Source organism: Magnolia sinica, chromosome 2 (genome assembly GCF_029962835.1).
Source record: "Magnolia sinica isolate HGM2019 chromosome 2, MsV1, whole genome shotgun sequence".
In the NCBI taxonomy this organism is placed as follows: domain Eukaryota; kingdom Viridiplantae; phylum Streptophyta; class Magnoliopsida; order Magnoliales; family Magnoliaceae; genus Magnolia; species Magnolia sinica.
In genome coordinates, this window is record NC_080574.1 from 23,416,778 (window position 1) to 23,436,874 (window position 20,097).

At 39.5% G+C, this 20,097-nt stretch overlaps 1 protein-coding gene across 1 annotated transcript; it reads left to right on the forward strand.

Annotated features, from left to right (window-relative positions):
• The first annotated feature begins 18,017 nt into the window (after positions 1-18,017).
• Positions 18,018-18,554, forward strand: LOC131224319 (uncharacterized). Its single transcript, XM_058219841.1, has one exon. It carries the CDS (start codon positions 18,018-18,020, stop codon positions 18,552-18,554), a length of 537 nt encoding a protein of 178 aa, XP_058075824.1.
• The last annotated feature ends 1,543 nt before the right edge of the window (positions 18,555-20,097 follow it).

Below are 20,097 nucleotides of genomic sequence, written 5' to 3' on the forward strand. Positions count from 1 at the left end.
CTATTTTTTGCCGAAAACCTTACGCACTAGTAGACATCAGGACCGTCTATAAATAGTAAGTTTACTATTTATAGTAAGTCGCGGATTCTAGGAGTTTGAGTTGTAGTTTGATTCTGATTTCTTTCCCATTGCTTGGTACCCTTATAAGGGCTGTGAACTCGTTTTTAAGAATTCATCAATCAATTTCGAATTTTTTCGAATTTATTAGAATTTATTTCTATTTTCTGCTTTCTTTCCTCGTGGATTCGAGAAGTCTCTGTGAGGAGTCCAGAGAAGTTCCGTGGATTCAGAATAGTTATCCTCTTGAGGAAGATGGTGCTCGACCTCACGTCCTCCCCTGCGTCAAGATGACATCGAAAAATTACCAAAATGTTCCAGGGACCAAATATGAAAATCCGGACATTACTGATGACACCGACCAAACCTTTGATGACATCGAATGGTCTTCGATGGCATCGTAAAGGCACCAAAGTGTCCAGCAATCAAATCGATTAATTCAAAAAAATCTCAATGGTATCGACCTTGTCATCGACAGACAGATGATTTATAGATTTAAGACATCTATCAACATATGTATACGCAGCTTATACATGTATGTTGGTCATAGTGTAATTTGGATAGGAAAGAAAAGAAAGCCAAAAAAAAAAAAAAAAGGGGACTTACGTGAAAATTTTGAGACTTTTTCTACAAAAAACATTATTAGAAAATGGTTTTCACCAAAAAAATGAATTCTAAATAATGAGAAATGACATTTTCTTGGAAAGTGTTTCCCACACCCAAATACCTTCCAAACATCCAAACAGGAAATAGCTTATAACTTGGCTTGGGTAAAAGAAGCCAGCTCTTCTACATGTCATAGTAGAATAAGCTTAATCAGCACCGGTTATATGTATGAGGCTTACCTTAATGTGTATAAGACATTTAATCTATATATCTAGTGGGATAGCTTTACTATTAAAATTTATATTTGAAAGAATTTTAGGATAACCTAACTATAATGTGGTATGGCTTATAAGTTTGAAAGTTTCTGTTTGGTTGTTCGTAATTTTTTATTGTGTGCCTATCTAGTGATTAGATAAGACTGATTTTTATGTGATCCCATCATCATCTTGGGGCTGGCTTAATGCACAGGTTGGATGCATATGCACAATATGGTGGGCCCCACACAGGAAATAATGTATTAGCAGAAAAAAAAAAAAAAACAACTCAGAGAATAAACTTTGGCCTGTAGGTAAAATCTACTGTAACCCAACGAGCGGTCATTAACTTGTACGTGTGCATGTATTTATGTGGGTGTATGTGTACGTACATCTGAATGGTGTACGTGTGATCAGAACGGTCGCTGTGAAGTGAATGTTGAGTGCACCCCACAGGTGACACATGGTGTAAATGGGCGTACAAGCTCAAGTGCACAGAATCAATCAATGTACGCACACGTGCAGAGCGATGGCATGCATTAGTGCTTGATTATTGATGGGAGCTTGCAACGAAGATTCTCCCTCTCTCATTCCATAGTAGAACAGACGAAAATAGAAAAACCAAAAAAAGAAGAAAATAAAAATGTTTTCGCAAATTTGTAATGGAAATTTTGTGAGAAAGGATTTTACTAAATAATGCCTCCACGTACCGAAATTACAAAGTAATGCTTATTGAAGAGAGATATTACTTAATTGCCTCATTTTAACTTTTCTTTTTAAAAGTAGAGAATCGAGAATCGTGAGGTAACTAATAGAAGGACCAAATTTCTGGTTGCTAACTGCGTCCTACCCCCGCACGTTCCTGGCCAGAGACGGGCAGATCTGTGTGTGGGCCCACCTTGATGTATCGTTTATCCACGTTCCTTGTCCATCCCTTTTCTTGGATCATTTTAAGAGATGAACCGAATAATGAGATAGGTCCAACGCTCAAGTCTACTTGAGCGTTGCATCTGCCTCATTTTTTAGCTCATACATTAAAATGATATAAGAAAAGGGATAGACAGCCTGAATAAACAAATACATCACAGTGCGCCCAAAATTCTAGCAGATCAAAGGACAAGATGGGTATTTTATATATATATATATATATATATATGGAATTATTACTATGAGGTCGATCTCATCGGAACTTCCCATGAGATCGAGTTGTGTGGGCCCCACCATGATGTGTGTGGGACATCAACACCGTGCATTTGATGGGAACCCTTTAGATTATGGGTTATCACAAAAATCAGCCGTATACAGAACTCAAGTGGGTCATACCATCTAAAATTATGTGAAGACATGCGTAAAACATATAAAAACACTTGGTGGGGGCCTCGTGAGTTTTGGATGCGGCTGAAACTTGGTCTGACCGCTCATCTAAGTACAACACACAATGAATGGGCTAGATTTTAAAACCACATCTCGGTGGGCCCAATAAATGATTATGAATGTTTTAATGGGGGGGTAATCCCTCTCAACTGTTATATGTGGTGTGGCCTGTCCAAGTCATGGGTTGAATTGATTTTTAGGCCCATCACCCACCATGGAATGGTGCTTCTTGACTGATGGAGTAGATGTTTGACGCATTTCACTTGCGTATCTTTGCACGTGTCATGGGTGTCTAATCTGAACAGTCCATGTGATGTGGCATCCCATGAAACCCCAAGGGACCAATTTTCACCTTGATCTAAAACTCTAGTGGGCCATAGCAAGGAGACATGCAAACCAAAGGAGGAAGTTATTTTCTTTTTTCATGGCCCACCAAGTTTTGAGTTAAAGTAGAAGTTGGGCCTTGGAGTTTCATGGGGGTGTTGCATCACGTGGACCATTTCAGATTTTGGACTCATATCACATGTGATGAGTTCTCAAAAAATCCGCACCAGTTCAATGCAAACGGGTGCTATACACACACACACACACACACACACACACACACACACACACACACACACACACACACTAAAAAGCATCTAAATTCTTGTGCAGCTGATATGGTAATTGGGTGGGCCAGATTTTAGGTGGTGTGAACTTCATAGCGGAAGCGGATTGGCTACTCCCCCTGCCACCAGCCCTGTGGCTGATGGTCGGTGCTCTATGGGCCCCACCATGATGTATTTGTTTCATCCATTTTTACAGATCATTTTATGGCTTGATACAAAAAATTAGAGGGATATAAATATCATGTAGACCATACCACATGAAAATAACAGTGAATGGATATCCATCATTAAAATCCTCCTAAGGTCCACTGTACTGTTTATTTGACATCCAATCTATTTATTAGGTCATATAGGCCTAGATGAAGGGGAAAAGCAAAAATCAGCTTGATCCAAAACTTTTATGGCCCCCAAAATGTTTTTAATGGTTGATGCTCATTCAAAATTGTTTCCTGTAATGTGGTTCAGTTGAGATTGGGATATAGCTCATTTTTGGTCTCATATTGTAAAATGATTTGTAAAAATATATGGACGGCATGGATGAAACAAATACATCATGGTGGGGCCCACAGAGCACTGATCACTAGCCATTGGCTGGTGTCAGGGGGAGTAGCCAATCCGTTTCCCTTCATAGCGGGCTTCATATTACACGTATCATGTGTGGGCTCCATAATTTTCGACTTCACTGCTTTCAAAGAAATGAGCTAAATAAAGGCATTTTTGGTACTTTCATCCCTTAATAGTAGAGCTAGGCATTTCAGATCCGATCCGGTGGATCCGACCCGATTTGAACCGAATTGACGGTCTGTATCAGTGCGGATCAGGTAGCTCCATCCAGATCCGAAATCTTTTCGAGTCGAGTTCGAATTGGGCCTAATCTGACCCGATTCGATCCGGTATCTGATTCAATTGGATCTGATTCGATCCGATCCGGACCTTGCTCTCAATGTAACAGCTACTTTAAAGCTCTAACATGGAGAAGATACCACCGATAAGTGGTAGCACCAACTATCGATTTCTACAGCAGATAAAATACAACAACCATCAGATGCATCAAAGCGTATACAACTCCAGTGCTGCTAATTAACAACAAGAATCTCAGTCATCAAAGCATACAAGCTCTACGTCCGCCACCTTCCAACGATCAAATTCCAAAACAATATCCCCAAAAAAAAAAAAAAATCATCTCAGCAATCAATTTCTCACACCCAAATCACGTTAATTCAGAGTAGAAATTAAAAAAAAAAAATCCAAATCAAATATCAAAAGAACCCGAACAGCGACGACAATGAAACGATACTCTCATCAATCTACAGCAATAGCTGAGAGAGAGAGAGAGAGAGAGAGAGAGAGAGAGAGAGAGAGAGAGGAACAGCGATGTACCGATGGAGCATCGATAGCTTGACTGATGATTCCATCTTCTACCAACTAGAAATGGAACATCTATTGGATTTCTGAGCTAGGGTTTCCTTTCTCCATTTTGGACGGAAAGCAAAAGAGAAAATGACACCTGGAAAGGAGGAGAGAGAAAGAAGGAAAAACGATTGAAAAAGAGGAAAAAACGGATGAGAGCTTGCTTTTCTTGCTTTTCTTGTATGATACTCCCGCTCCGTATGACATTTGATACACAGGCACTCCAATATTACACACGTGATATATAATAACTCACATCTGGACCGATCCGAACCTAGCCCAATCCGATCCGACTCGGTTTTCCTGACCGAGTCAGGCTCGGATCGGATCAGACAATCTACATTTTGGATCAGTCCAAGTCAGGTGACCTAGACTCGGTAACAGATTGGTTCGAGTTCGGGTCAGACCAATGGGATTTCGGATCGGATCGAGTTGGCTCGGTTCCGATCCAATCCGGACAGATGCCCAGCTCTACTTAATAGCATCTCCCCCAGCAATGAAGAAGGAAAAGCAATGTCTTTGGTTTCAGGTATGTACAATAAGACCATTATTCTACAGTTCAAACCATTCATTTGATGGGCCTCACCATGGATGGGTCATTAACCAAAAATCTCTCACATTAAAAGATCCTAGCCATTCAATCCTTAGCCATATTTTTTAAACATGTATTTACATGTCACATCAAGATTAGGGACGTCCAAGAAAAAATTTCGATCACCTCAGGGCCCATTAGATCAACCATCTTGATCACCAATACATGGACCTCATTCCCACATACTAAGGATCTAAGAGTACTCTGCATGTCTTCTTAAGGTTGAAGATCATGTGATTTTGCAAATGAGAAACCATCCTTCCGATAAGAATTTTGGGGTGGGAATTATGTCACGTGTTAGTGATATCTAGGCCATTTAGTAAGTGGATTCTATTGTAGTTTAATCAAACACGAGACCACGTGTGTTAACAAGTGGTCCTTATTTGATCAAACAAGTACAATTAAGATAGTGTGAGTGTGCTAGAATTATACTCAACTCAAGTTTAATTGAAACGCTTACAACCCTCGATGCCAAATGATTCATACGATCAGACGTATGAAGCTTTATTTGAATGTCCAACCACCAATGTTGCAGCGATCGAGTAATTTAGATGATGAGAGTTAATCTTTGTGAATAAGATTTTTTTTTTTTTGTCTTTGAGCTAAGAACTTTTCATTCAATGGTGATCGTAGGCCTTATGTTTCTCAGTAATACACTAATAGAGTAAGAGAATAAAAAATTAAGATTGGTCATCAATTTTTATTGATTTACTTTGAAGATCATTATAATCAGCATAAACATAAAATAAGTAAATAAAAATAAAAGATGAATACATGCGATCACTTGTGTGGACAAATAATTGAGGTGAATGGTTAGCAGGATGTAACCGAGGTGATCTTCCAAGTATGGACTCAGTTGATTGGAATCTGACAATGGTAGGTCATTGATATTTACAGTAATTTTATGCATATTGTAGCCATTGCATTAGATAACAATGATCAAAACTATGCTAAACTCCATACATTCTATAGCAAGGTTGGACATAAGTTGAGGGATCTAAAACTAAAACTTAGACAAGACAACATTATACATTAAGAGGTTGTGTGTGATGTCTCATTTAGTGCTTAAGCTCTTCATTGTGTGCTTGTTATATAGATTGGGAGGGCAGCAACTATAATTGGTTTTCCTTGCCAGCTCAAGATCTTTAAAGTTTACAGGATCAATCCATATTACCCTCGGACACATATTCCTCATCACATCCCTTGAAGTATTTTTAATTTGGGAGAAACCCACTTCTTGAACCTTGTAGTCGTTATGAAGGCACTAATCATCTCTAGAAAGTTTTATTATTATTATTTTAGTATTTGATTTTGTGAGATGGCCTTGCCAAGCATATCTGAATTGCGATGTGTTTCTTATCTCGGTAGATCTTTATAAACTTGTCAAGCATACTGCTTGACCACATATGTCACTCATGCGAAGGTTGTATGTCCTTTATTGTAGTGTCTCATCTAGTTGTTCTGCTTTTGGTAGGTTACTCTGAACAGTCCTATTTTTTATAAGTTAAGTGTCGTTGAATGATATTGGGGAACATATCATCTAAGCGTGACTAAAATTTCTTCCATTATTTATACATAGTATTAGAGCTCGGCATGGGACGACTCGACTTGACTAACTCGACTTGTCCGACTCTTTCGAACCCGACTCGATGAGAACTGAATGGGTGAGTCGGTCTGAATCGAGTACGCTTTGCCCAATCCAAACTCGAACCAAGTCGAGTCCGAGTTACCAAGTAACTCGATCCAAAACCCGACTCGACTCGGATTCGAGTGTGTGTGTGTGTGTGTGTGTGTGTGTGTGTGTGTGTGTGTGTAACCCTAGTTTTTAAGTATCCCTAAACCTACCCCCACACCCAACCCTAATCTAAACCCAAACTCTCTGTCTCCCTCCCTCATCCTCCTCTTCTTCAAAATCTGGTGGCTACCCACCACCCTCCTCATCCTCCTCCTCCTCTCTCTCTCTCTCTCTCCTCTCCACTCCCTCCCTCCCTCCCTTGATCCGACTCGGTGCCAACTCAACTTGACTTGTACTTTTGATCGGTTCAAACTTGGTCCGGATCAGTCTAGGGCATACCAGACACGGATTGGGTCAGGCTTGCTGGACTTGGTATCGAGTCGATTCGAGTTCGGGTCAAGCATATTTCAAAACCAAATCGAGTTGGGTCAGCCCTAACTCAGTCTGACTTGACTCGATGCCCAACTCTACATAGTACCATCACGGGTGTAAACAAGTTACATCATAAATGGCCAAAAGATTAGGTTGGTTCATTCCCAGGGTAAACGACACATACACATTGAAATAGACAATACCAGTCTTCTCTTTTTTTCACAGCGATACATTTTTCTCATAAGCATGACCCATCTGTTGACCTTACCTGCGCGTTTCCTTGACCCAGAGCACGTCCACAGTAGAAACTAACTTATGAATGATCCAGATCTCATACACGTGTGAGACATTGGCATTTGTGCTATGAAAAGGATATGACCTATCTTAGGGGCCATGTTCCCATTGCAAGGAATTCCTGTAGGCACTCGTGTCACCTTAACATCCGTACCTCATTTTTCACCGGAACAACCTGGTTTTCGTTATAGGGCACTCCTGATTCTCATCAATGTTTATGGTCTATTCATTTGCTTTCAGTCCTTACAGAAACGGTGATCAACACCATTGATCTGATGGACCTGGCCACAAATTAACCAACCCCTGCTTGAATTATACAATTATAACATTTTCATGTGCAAGCCACAAAATTGAAATTTAATGGATTAGAGAACAATACAGTAATGATTCCATATTCCATCTGAGGAAGGCCAAACTTGTGTTTCAGTCAGGGAGATTTTGACATGGTCCATCACGGTAGGGATCATCAAATCAACCGTTTGGATGGGAGAACGATAGGTCCCAATTATGCAAACGGGTCCATCAGGAGCGGATTAGGTGTGGTCCGGCCTCACGCAAGACAGTGTAGCCCTTACCGTGGGGCCCACTATGATGGATGTATGCTATATCCACGCCATCCATCCATTTTTTCAGATCATTTTACATCTTCCAAAAAGATCCAATTCTCAGGTGGACCATAAAATAGGAAACAATGATGATCGACCTTTAATGGGTTACGAAAGTTTTGGATCAAGTTGATATTTATATTTTCCTTTCATCCAGGTTTCTGTGACCTTATCAATACAGTTGTGTGCAAATAAACATTCCAAAACATTACATTGGGTCCTAGGAAGTTTTTAAGGGCGTGTTTAGATCACAGGCCCAAAACGTACTATATTGTTTTATTTTAAAATAATACATTATCTTGTGTTTGAATTAGATTTGAAATCCGATATACATTAGCAGCCCATATACATCTCCGAACCAAAAACGGATGGGCACGCATCTCTGTTCTAACATGTACTCAGACAACGAATCTGCAAAGAACCCCAATTTACTATCAGAACCTTAGTCTTCAAAGAAAAACCCAAATTTTTGTAACCAATCAAACCCATTACAAGACCATAATCCCACTTTGCCCCATCACACTCTCAATCAACCAAAGACGCTAAAACAAATCAAATCTAATCCCGCTTTGCCCCATCACACTCTCAATCATCCAAAGAGGGATTTTGAATTCCACCCCCTTCAAATAGCTACTTCCATCTCAAAAAGGCAGCTTGTTCATAGCAGAAATTTGCGAAAGCAATCAAAGGAAACAATGATATTTTTTAACGAATTCAGCAATGTTGGGGTGGAATTATCAACATTAAGGGTTTAAATGCCAGAAAAAACAAGGAATTAGGGTTTTTTCAATGGAGAGACCTGCTCGGACTTTGGAATCAAGCTCCTTGTGCTGGAGGAGCTTTTTCCGATACTAACTGACGACGTTGCGGCGACGCACTGCCTCTTCTCCATCGTTCATCTTCAGATCGATGTTTAATAATTAATCATATTTTTAAAAAAAAAAATTGAGAGACAGAGAGGTTGCTTTGGAGAAGGGTAACGAAAGAAGAAAAGCAGGGCTGTTGGAATATTTTTAGAGGGGATGAGATACAGTAGAGCCAGAAGAACTGTGAAATGGTAGAGCCATCTCTCCACAGGATAAATGATTAGAAGATGTGCAAATCAGGGGACTTTTCGCATTAGGGAGTCCGTTCCTTGAACAAACATTGAATTTGGTGAATCCATTGATTACATTAATTTCCATACCAAACATTCTACTGATCAATGATAATGCTCATGGATACAGTGTACAATGTCCGGAGTATATGCATTATACAGTATTACATCGCAATACAATACTATACGCGAATCCAAACATGCCCTAATGGTAGGGTGTTCAAGCAACACTGTTTCCTATGGTATGGTCCACCTGAGAATTAGATCTTCTTCATTTTTGGTCTCATGCCATATCTGGAAAAACGGATGGATGGCATGGATATAGAATGGATGCATCAAGGTGGGCCCCATGGCAAGGGCCGCACCTAATCTGCACCCGCCATCAGACAACCTACATGCCCGGAGGCTCGAGGCCATATCTCCTTTTACGCTTCATTTCTCTAAAAAAAAATTAGTAATAAATTAACCGCCCGTAGATTTATACACAAACCTAACCAGCTCCAAGGGTCGGGTTGGTTCCAATAGAAGTTCGTTCAAACCAAAAAGCTTGGCTTGGTTTAGCTCAGATAGACTCCACTTGATATGGCTCATAGATTACATGTACACTGTTTTCTATGTTGTTATCCATTAGAGCTTTAGATATAATTCAATTTTGAGATCATGTCCTAAAATGACATGCAAAACCGGATAGACATAGATCGCATGGATTATATATATATATGGCGACATGAATAATACATGATACATATACATAATGCATACTATTTGCTCATTTTGTCCACTCAAACTTTGAATACGATTCAATTTTGGATAATGTCTTAAAATAATACACAGAAAAGGACGAACATGGTGGTGTGTGTGTGTGTGTGTGATGGCGGGCCCACAAAGTTTAATCAGTATGTTAAAGCAGGATTGAATTGGCTAGTGACCCCATAGCGGGTGTCCAAGCTCCATGGCCCCATTATGATATTGTTTATTTAACAAAAGAAATAAGTACCAATTTGAACTTTGCTCAATTTGGCTCAACTCGGATAATTGAACCAAATCAAATCAAACTTAAGCTTGTATAATGTGGACCAAATCAAGTTTAGGCTCGAAGCTCGGCTCATGTAAAGCTCAAAGAAGGCGTGACATAAATAAATGAAACCAAAATTGGTTCAAACTCGTCTCTGCCCACCCCTGCATACAAGTGGGCCCTACCTTTCAGTAATAGGAGCCATTCATCTGGAGGGCCACACCATAAGATGGGGTATACTTCGGCATGCCTGCTACCGCTATCCCAGCCATCAGATTTGGGCTTTCCCAGTGGAACATGCACCCACGGTTCCCATTTACCGGGGGCACAATCAGACGGTTAAGATCATCTAATGGAGCAAACCACACGAGGCTTACTTGAGTATTGGATCTACCTCGTTTGGACTCGTGTCTTTGCATGATCTGGCAAAATGGATGGACAAAGTCGATCTCACAAACACCCCGGTGTTCCCACCAATCTTCCCACTGCAGGAATTTCTTATAATCGAGATCGCAGGCAATCCACGTCCCTTCGGATGAAGGGACACCATGAAACTCGGGCCATTCCAAAACTCATGTGGGCCACACCACGTGAATATATTCATATTGTACATTGCTAACTGAATTGGTTTCCACCTGAGTTACAGGATGAGATGAGGATCTAAGATGAACAGAAAAATTCATACCAGATGCACGGTTTGGATTCCACATAGACATCATGGGTGGGCCCCACACATCTCCAACGTATGATTACATTCAAACATGTGTGACCACTCTGCCCATCAGTGGGATGTTGCATCCCACCATGGCCAAAGAATCATATGGGATTTGTAACTTTTTAATTTGTGGAATACAAATGGACGGCCAGGAAGCGACTTATCAACTTGAGTCCCACTCACAGAATTTCAAAGTTGCGTCAAATGGGCCACAAGCACTGATTCAAATGAACACTTCTTAAGATAATTGAAAAGCAATCCCTTCGATAAAAATTGGGTTTTGTTTAAGTCCATATGCATTTCCCTTTTTGACTTAATCACATTACAAAATTAGATGGGATGGCTTAAAAGAAGAGGAAGATCTTTCCCTAAGCTTGGGTTTGTCTATTTCCTCCCTTTCAAGCAACCCCTTGTAATTGCTTTTTGAAGCCTAAGTATGAAATTTGATATAATTGCATTTCCATAAAGTGAGATTCTTTTAATAATTAATGAATTAACTAGTCCAAAACATCATAAATCAAAGTAAGGACGGTTCAAATAATACAGATTTTCTTCCATGTCATTATCCTTGGGGAATATTTTAATGGCGACGTAGACGTAATCAACCATAGTCTAAGCATATATCATTAAATCTATAACAATCAAGTCTTTCCATCTTTTTTCTTCAAGAAAAGAAAAAGGGAGGATAGATGAATGGTCAAGATTTATGGAGGAATAAATAATATATATGAGAAATTATATGATCAAATCCACACAAATCAAGATTACCCATTGAGTGAAAGGTCTGTTTTGAGAGTTGTGATGGCTAGAAAACTAATTAAATCACCCTTATTTCCATGATGAGATATAGACCATGTTTTGATGTAACCACAGTTTAAAAACTCGGTTAAAAATTTTATTTATTTATTATTATTTTTTTAAAAGACTCAATCAGATTTCTTGGCAACTAGAGAGACTACATCTGGTAATGACTAGGTCAAAACTGGAGTTTACCCGCACTCGACTCGACAGAACTCAAAAAAAAAAATTCTATTACTTGACTCGACTTGACACAACTCGATATTATTTATATATTATCTATTTTTGTAAATATCTAATAACTTTAATAAAAAAAAAAAAAGAAAGAAAGAAAGAAAGAAAGAAAAAGAAAGAAAGAAAGAAACTAAACTAGTACTAGTACTAGTAGTAGTATTAGCTTTGGAGAAACTCGCCCGAGTTTTTTGAGTAGCCTGGACTCGACTAGGTTTGATAAGAGTCAAGGTTTTTTTTTTTTTTTAAAAAAAACTATAGAGAAACGTGCCAATGTACAGGCTCATACACATGTTAGGATAAATACATGTGTACAACCCCGCAGCTGTTTATAGCTTATGGCTCAACATGAGCTCATGGGTTCGAGCACCCTTTGTGGTGTGAGTGCATGGGCATTTGTAGGTTGTACGAGTTCGTGTGGAAATAGAAAAGAAAAGAAAAGAAAAGAAAAACACCTTAAAGCTATCTCAATGGAATACACGTGATTTCCAGCTTGACCCATAATTCAGATAAGGGAACAATGGGGGACATTGTGGAGGAAGTGCCCACCATAGAAACTTTCAGATGGAATGTCATGGTATTGTGTATATGTCATCCAATCCAATCATCAGGTGGACGTGACGTGAATGAAGTGGCCCAATGAAAAGCAAGCCATTTCAAAATGTAGGTGGGCCACAGCAAGTGAATAAATAGTTTTTGTACGTGACTGTAGATTGCTCCATGTGGTATGTTCTACCTGAGTTTTTGATGCAGATGATTCTTGGGATGACTGGGCCCCACACAGCTTGAGCATTCCCCTCTTAAAAGAATGAAATAAAAAGGCAGAATACTTAAAAGTTATGGTAGAAAGATGTGGATAAAAGGAAAATTCTAAGAAGGTATGTAAGTTGTGTTATGGATAATGGGTGTATTGAAATGCGTGGTGCAAAGGAGAGAGAGATAGATAGGTAGGTAGATGCATGGATATCCATAATAAAGATAAATACGGGCTGTCACTGATTGAGATGGATGTATGTTGATAAGGGATTCGGATTCGGGTTTTTGAAAAGTGTGATCTAAGTGTCATCAAAACCATTTATTTTGGTGGCCCAGCTCACTCCAATTGCTGCAGTACATCTCTCTCTCTCTCTCTCTCTCTCTCTCAGATTCCCATCACCAAAATGTATGTCCTTGTTACAATTAAAATACGTGCCATGTTTTAACCGTACATTCAAATGTAGGTTGTCCTGGCTATCCAAATCTGTGTTCTTGTACCCAAACAAATTGCTTCCATCTCATCCAGACCGTCCACGTTGTAGGGCCTATTCTGGATGAAAAACACACTGAATTGAACGATTCTAACCATCAAATAGATGGTTTAAAATAATCTGGAAGGATCATTCTATAGCTGTGAATTTAGCACGACGGTCCATTCATAGCAGAACCCATGATTTGGGTTGCCATGCATGTAAATACTACTTTTATCCTCTAACGGTGGATATGACCAAGCATACCCAGGCCCTCCGTTCATACAAGTGGGGTCCGCTTTTAAGTGATCCACACGGTTGATCAGATGGGCGGTATAGTGGATACATAATGCCACAAAAATCTTATTCACCGGGCAATCCAGCGATTCCTCTGGTGCCCTGAAAATAGACGGTTGAGAAAAGGCCTAAAGCAAAACTTCCACGGTAGACTGGTGGAAGGCCAAAGATCAGTGTCTATCTTCGAATGCAAACTCTATTCAATGAGTGATCCATTAGATCAACAATCTGAACCGTCCGTTAGGTTCAACCCACTTTTAGTGGGCTACCTAAAAAACCTCAGATCGATAAGAGAAATATTTACATCCGATCAATGCCGTACATTAAATAGAGTTCACTTAGGATGGGCTTGGATCCATCCGATCCATGCCGTACATTCAACAGAGTACATTCAATCTCGAGGGCCCATTTTGATCGGATGACCACAACCATCCATCAGTAATAGGCCAATGTTTGGAAGGTGAGCATCCTCCAATGACTATGAGCTTTCCAAAAAGACCTCATGAATACTGTGGCGAATCTAATAGCGGTCCAGATCACTGGTTAGACTGTCCACGTGTTCTGTAGTGCACCAAGAGCCTCGATTGCACACTTGCCACTGAGGTCTGAGGACCACGACGAGATATTCCCAGATCTTATATTGAAAGGGATGTTAATAACAAGAAAATTCCAAGCTCTTTTCTTTTAATCTATTTAATTAAATTATAGGGTTATTTATTTTGTGTTGAAAAGGGAAGATTCGAATTAGAAAAGTTAAAAATAAAAATAAAAAAAACATTTAAATGATCACGTTAGAGAAATGCTCCAATGCTCTCATGTTACTGTATAAGTTATTGTGCTCCTATTTGCATCGGTTCACTTGGACACTCTGATCTACTGATCTAAACTGTCCATTAAGTCCAGAGGACATTTCATGCACTTTCACACAAAAATTGTACCGATTAGATGATCCAATCCAACCTTAATTTGGCCTCTTTTTTTTATATAGCCATCCTTTTTTCCCAGCATAACAAGGTCATTCTTTAGAATCCTAAGAATCAATGATGGGCCTAAAAATAGATGGATCAAATTGTGGATTGGACATATTTTTGTGTGAACAGTCTTGACTGTCCATATTAAAGGTCATTGATCAGATGGTTAATATTTGTTGAATTAGTGTGGTGTTTACATGGCCATCCATAAAATGTTTATTGGACATAACGAACGATCTAGATCAATGTTTTGGACCATTGAAGTGTTCCATTGCAACTATAAGCCCTATAACTTATAAATGCTCTGCGAGCACTAGAACATTTCTCATTAGTTCTTTTAAAAAAAAAAAAAAAAAAATCTAACGAAAGGTGGTAGTTTAATGTGTGTTTCGTTACTCCAAATTACAAGAAATATTATGAAATTTTGCACCGACTGATTAGTCATGAAATATCATATATTTCACCCTTAAACATAGCATATCCACCACCAAATAAAAACATAATCAATTCATTTATGATGATATGGTGAAAATTTTAGCCAGGATTCCATAATGGGACTTATTAGTGGACAAAAAGGTAAAAAATCAGATAAAAAGGGACTTTAAATGAAGTGTTGTCGAATAAAGTATGAAGAATAAAATACTTTGGACGAAATCAAAGTGTCTTAGTGTGTGGTGATAGTTCACACCTTATACATGGACATCCAAGATTGTCCAAACATAGGCAGGTGACAGCACAAACTTTCCATTACCAAAGAAAAATGTTTATCTTTTACGTCTCCTTTGGATTGTAAGTTGCTTAAGATAAGTTACAAACGCCACAAATGACCTATCTTAGTTTTTACTTATTAAGAAAATAAATATGTTGGGTAAACAACTTACTTTTTAGCTTCTCCTCTCTTTCATCTTGCCTATGCCTCTCTTCAGCAACTTATGAAAAGTAGAAAATCTAAATAAATGAACTTTAAGTGCATAAGTAATTTTATGTAAAAAAGTTACTTATTGACTTTATTATAAATCAAATTTACTTATCTCAAATAAGCTACTTATCGTCAAGGTCTAAATAAATCTTAACTGTAACTTTAACCTAGAAACCCTTGGAGTCTTAACATCTGTCATGAACATCATTGCCAATGAAAACGTAGCGTTTCACACTATTGGCTTGTCAATTCCTTGTAAACCATTGCATGGAATTTGAAATGTGAGTGGTAGCTCCTAAATCCAGCCACCTACAATTTTCAGGTGCATTAATTAGACTTAAGGGCCATTTAGATGGGAGTAAATGAAGGTAAATGGAGTAAATAGGAGTAAATAGAGTTAAATGAAGTATGTTTGGAGGAGAATAAATGCATGGAAATAAAATGAAATAAGAGTAAGAGAGGATTTGAAAGTAAATGGGGTGCAATGCCTTTTTGAGCTCCTTGGAAAGTTACACGAGTGCCACTACGTATACGTCCACCATACATATGGCGCACACAAATGACACTCCCAAACAATCTAATTATCAACTAGATTACCAAAATCACACCAATAAAATGATCCAAACCGCCCAAAGGTTAACTATCTAAATGGATGGTTAAAAAAATGTTAACAAGTTGCTTGTTCATGATCCTTAAAGTTGTGGCCTACCTGAAGCTCAAAATTTCTTCTTTTTTAAGCTAAAGTAAATATTTCAATGGGCTTATCATAATCATTTTATAAAGTATCACATATGTACAATGTTTTGAAATATTAAAGTTGCTTTGGAATATCATATAAAGTCCCATTAATATATTGAAAAATTCCAATGCATTCTAATTCTTTTCATTTACTCTCATCCAAACATAATATTTGGATTTAAAATGCATTTCATTTACTCCCATCCAAACACAACTAGGTAAGCCATTTACTTCCAATTCATTTTCCTCTAATTTAATTTCTTATTCACCTCCATTTACAAGCTCCTAATCAAGCTCATTCAAAATAGATGAGTGCATCATCCTTATATTTTACTACTAGTTTCCTTTTTACGGACATGATCCCACTGATAACTTTTAAAATGAAATATATGGTTCTTGATGATCTCATCTCACTTTTGAAAGTTAAAACTGAAAGATACGTGGTGGACTGCATTTAATTTGGAAGATAATTGACACGACATGCATGTTTGTGACAGGAAATTTAAAAGCTCACATTAGAAAAATATCTCATTATGTTAAGCATGAATAAATTCCTCATATTATAAAATAATGCTAATCTTTATCCACTCAACGTGGTAGTCAATTAGATTACTCACGATGATGAGCTTAAATGTCAAACCTGATGTGAACCTAGTATAACGTCATAATCCATTTCTTTAAGCCGAGATTGCAACACGTGAATGGGTCTCATAACATGGGATTGGGTAGATGATAATAACACGGGCCCAAATAGCTCAGCATCTTTGTAGTAAGATGAATCCTTTGACATGATGCATTTAACATCATCCGCCCCATTTTGTTTGACTCCTACCAAATGGTGAAATCCTTTGAATCCAACACCACCTATTTGGAAACAAATGTCACCTTATTGACCCTTAATGCATAGTAACAACAAAATTAAAGATTCCCTGTTCTTTCAATATAAGAAGAGGCGTGTTTCCTTAACTCTCACCATTTTAGTGGAGCACATAAACCATTTGATCCTCAAATCCCCATAAACTAGTATTCTACCTACTCCATTGCTTCTAGTGGACATTATCAATGTCCTTGGACAAGGAGACGGGGTTGTTGGGTCAATTGGGGTCACTACACTTAAATTTTTGTCAGCATATAGTCTTTTTTTTTTTTTTTTTTTTTTACACACGCACACACCACCACACACTTACGCCATGGTGGGATTTCACCACCTATGGGTACTGGAACCCTCAACCAGGTGTTGAAACTCCTGAGAGTCTACCACTGGAGTAAGAGTAAGGACCCTTTGCCAACATATAGTCAATCCCCATATAACCCTTTCAAGCTGCAACATGTCGCAAGTGACACCATGAGACATGATGGTGAAAGCACAACATAAAGATGTGTAGAAGCATCACACCATGAGCTGTGGTGATGAAAGCATAGTTGGTGATGTGGTGGTAACAGCATCACACCATGAAGGTATAAGATGCTAGATACAAGTGTCTCAATGAATTATTGCCATATGCAAAACACCTTATACCAAGTGGTTGAGATATTTAATAAACAGGCCATTAATTTCTCAATCCACTGCAAGTGATATAGGTTACAGCCTCTGTTCTTTGACGATTATCAGTCCAAAAAGTAGGATAGGACAACATAGAATGCCACTATCAAACATATTAGCTATAGCTTTGAGTGATGTGCTCATGGTATCCAAGATCATGACGGTTCCTCCTCATTGATTTTTCATGGGATTCTTTAACGTGAATTGGTCATGAACCAATCTCCATCACTGAAAAAGAAAAGAAAAAGAATACAATGAAGCTGTAGATTATGCAAATTTGTAGGGTTTAACGGTTCTCAAATCGCAATGAAAGCATGTGCGATCCAAACCATCAGAAACCACACAGGTACTTGAAGGAAGAGGGACGTGATCTAACACAATCCTCCATTAATTTATACTTAGCTCTTATACCAAATATTAATGTTTATTCCATAGGATCTTGTGCATGAGATTAGAGTAGATCTGATTTTTCACATATATCATGCACACACTATATCTCAAATTCGTAATGGATGATCTCCACTCACTAATCATTAGGGTTTGTTGCGCCGCTCTCTCATGAGGGGTCGTTCCCCTCGCCGCAGATTTAGGGGAACAACTCAGCGGCCTGCGAGACCTCCTTCCCCCTTCCTTCCTCAGAGATTTTCCCCTGTTCTAAGATCTCGATCAAAGCGACGGGGATTGTCCTTGACTTCTCGGCCTCCCACAATCCCCAAATCAGATTTCAGTCTCTTCGTTGGGAACATCTCCTTTGATACTACAAGCAAGGATCTGTGGGGTATCTTCAACAGATACCGACGGCTGCTGGATGTATACATCCCAACAAGACCTAGCACTAGGAAACCCTGGGGATATGGATTTGTGAGATTTGCATACGAGCAAGATGCAGCGAATGCGATAGCCATTCTCAATGAACGACGAGTAGATGGCAAAATCATCAATGTGAGTTGGGCAAAGCACAAAAACAGGGAGGTGGGGTCGTTAAATCAGGGCCCCTGTCCGGCCAAGGGTTCGACGGATCAAGTGAGCCCCCCTTTTGTCGTCGAATCTGATGGGGGGCAGAGATCGTATTTGGCAGTGGCAGCCTCCGATTAGAGCAAAAAGATTCACAGAGTTTTCATTCCCAATATCCCATCATCAATGGTGGATCCAAGGGCGGTGAAGCAAAATCTGAAGAGACTACAGCTGGGGCTTATCTGTAGGATTACCCTGCCGTCCATCTCCATCCTCCATTTAATTGATGGTTTACGGGAGTCCACGTACACGGTGGATTCGATTGATATCTCCAGGTTATCCCCTTACCATTTCCTTCTAGTTTTTAAATCCAAACAATGTTGAGGGTCAAATATTGCATATCAGACCCTATTATTGCCGGGATTTTCAAACATGATACTGTTTAAAGGCCCGATTTAAATCGTGTTTGTGTTGCAGGGCGTGTTCACGAGCCTGGACTAGGAAAAGGTACTAAAAGCATGGATTTAACGGTCTAAAATCACCAAGGCAAGCGACGGACCCCAGGAGACCAAGATCGACGGATGTGCATGCCAGAGATTCAAGGAAATCGAGAAACTGAAGCTCAAATGGCCCGAAAGACATCCAGAATGCAAGATCACAGGGTTCCCACCATCCGTTCAGATCAAAAATTCTTACATCGCCCGAGGACCATAAATTAACCGTACATGTCAAATTTCATCCGTTTAATCCCTGTGCAAGTGTCCCAACGGACAGATCAGCCACTAAAATCATGATTTGGGACCCACTAGATCTTTGGATATGTCTCAATTTTGGTCTCAACCACGTAAATGAGGTTCTAACGAGGATGGACAGAGCAGATTTGTCACAAACATCTCCGTGGGACCTACATGTACAATGTGTGCACATAAACTGAAGTGCACCGGCCGTGCATCGGACGGTCAGCCCGGTCAAAGACGGGCTGACCCATCTTCTTCTCCCGCAACAACAACGGACGGACAGCGTCCGTCCGTTTTTCAGCAGTGGGCCCCACTCGCTCTCCAGATGACAAATCTGGACCATTCATCATATTCCCATGGTCCATATTACCAAGGCCTAGGTGGAAGAGTTTCAAAATACCAACGACAATGGCGTCTCAACCATTTCAACGCAGGTTGAACGGCTTAAGATTGATCACGTGGGCCGCACCAACGGACGGCAAAAACCATTCTTTCCCGATCGAAATTCCGAGAGAAATCCGATGAACGGCTTGGATTTCTCATTTGAAATGGATTGTGGACCCCACCATCGTCACAGCGTAACGACTACGCAAGCTCTGTTTACGCAGTCCGGAGAAACCCAGATTTTTCGGGCTATTGCATATCCATAAAGAGGGTCGGATGGCCAATCCGAACCGTCCAAACTCTACAAAGCTGGGCCTTCAACCTCGCCATGCAGTCAGATTCCAAGGTGGGGAGGTTCGCTGTTCCAGAAATCAATCCAAAAATCAGGCTGTTTGCGGTTTCGCTGCGAAAGAGGAGTGCGTGAGTCCTTGTTCTCTTCTAACCTACTTATGCACCGATTCCAGCATCCACCAGGGGATCTTTGTTGTTTATAAAAGAAGAAGAAAGAAAGGGAAAGGGGGGGAGTTGGATGTCAGGGAGCTTGGAGGAAGAATCAGCTTGGT

Excerpts from the sequence above, each read along its gene's own strand:
- LOC131224319 (XM_058219841.1), top strand. The coding sequence starts at position 18,018 with ATGAGGGGTCGTTCCCCTCGCCGCAGATTTAGGGGAACAACTCAGCGG.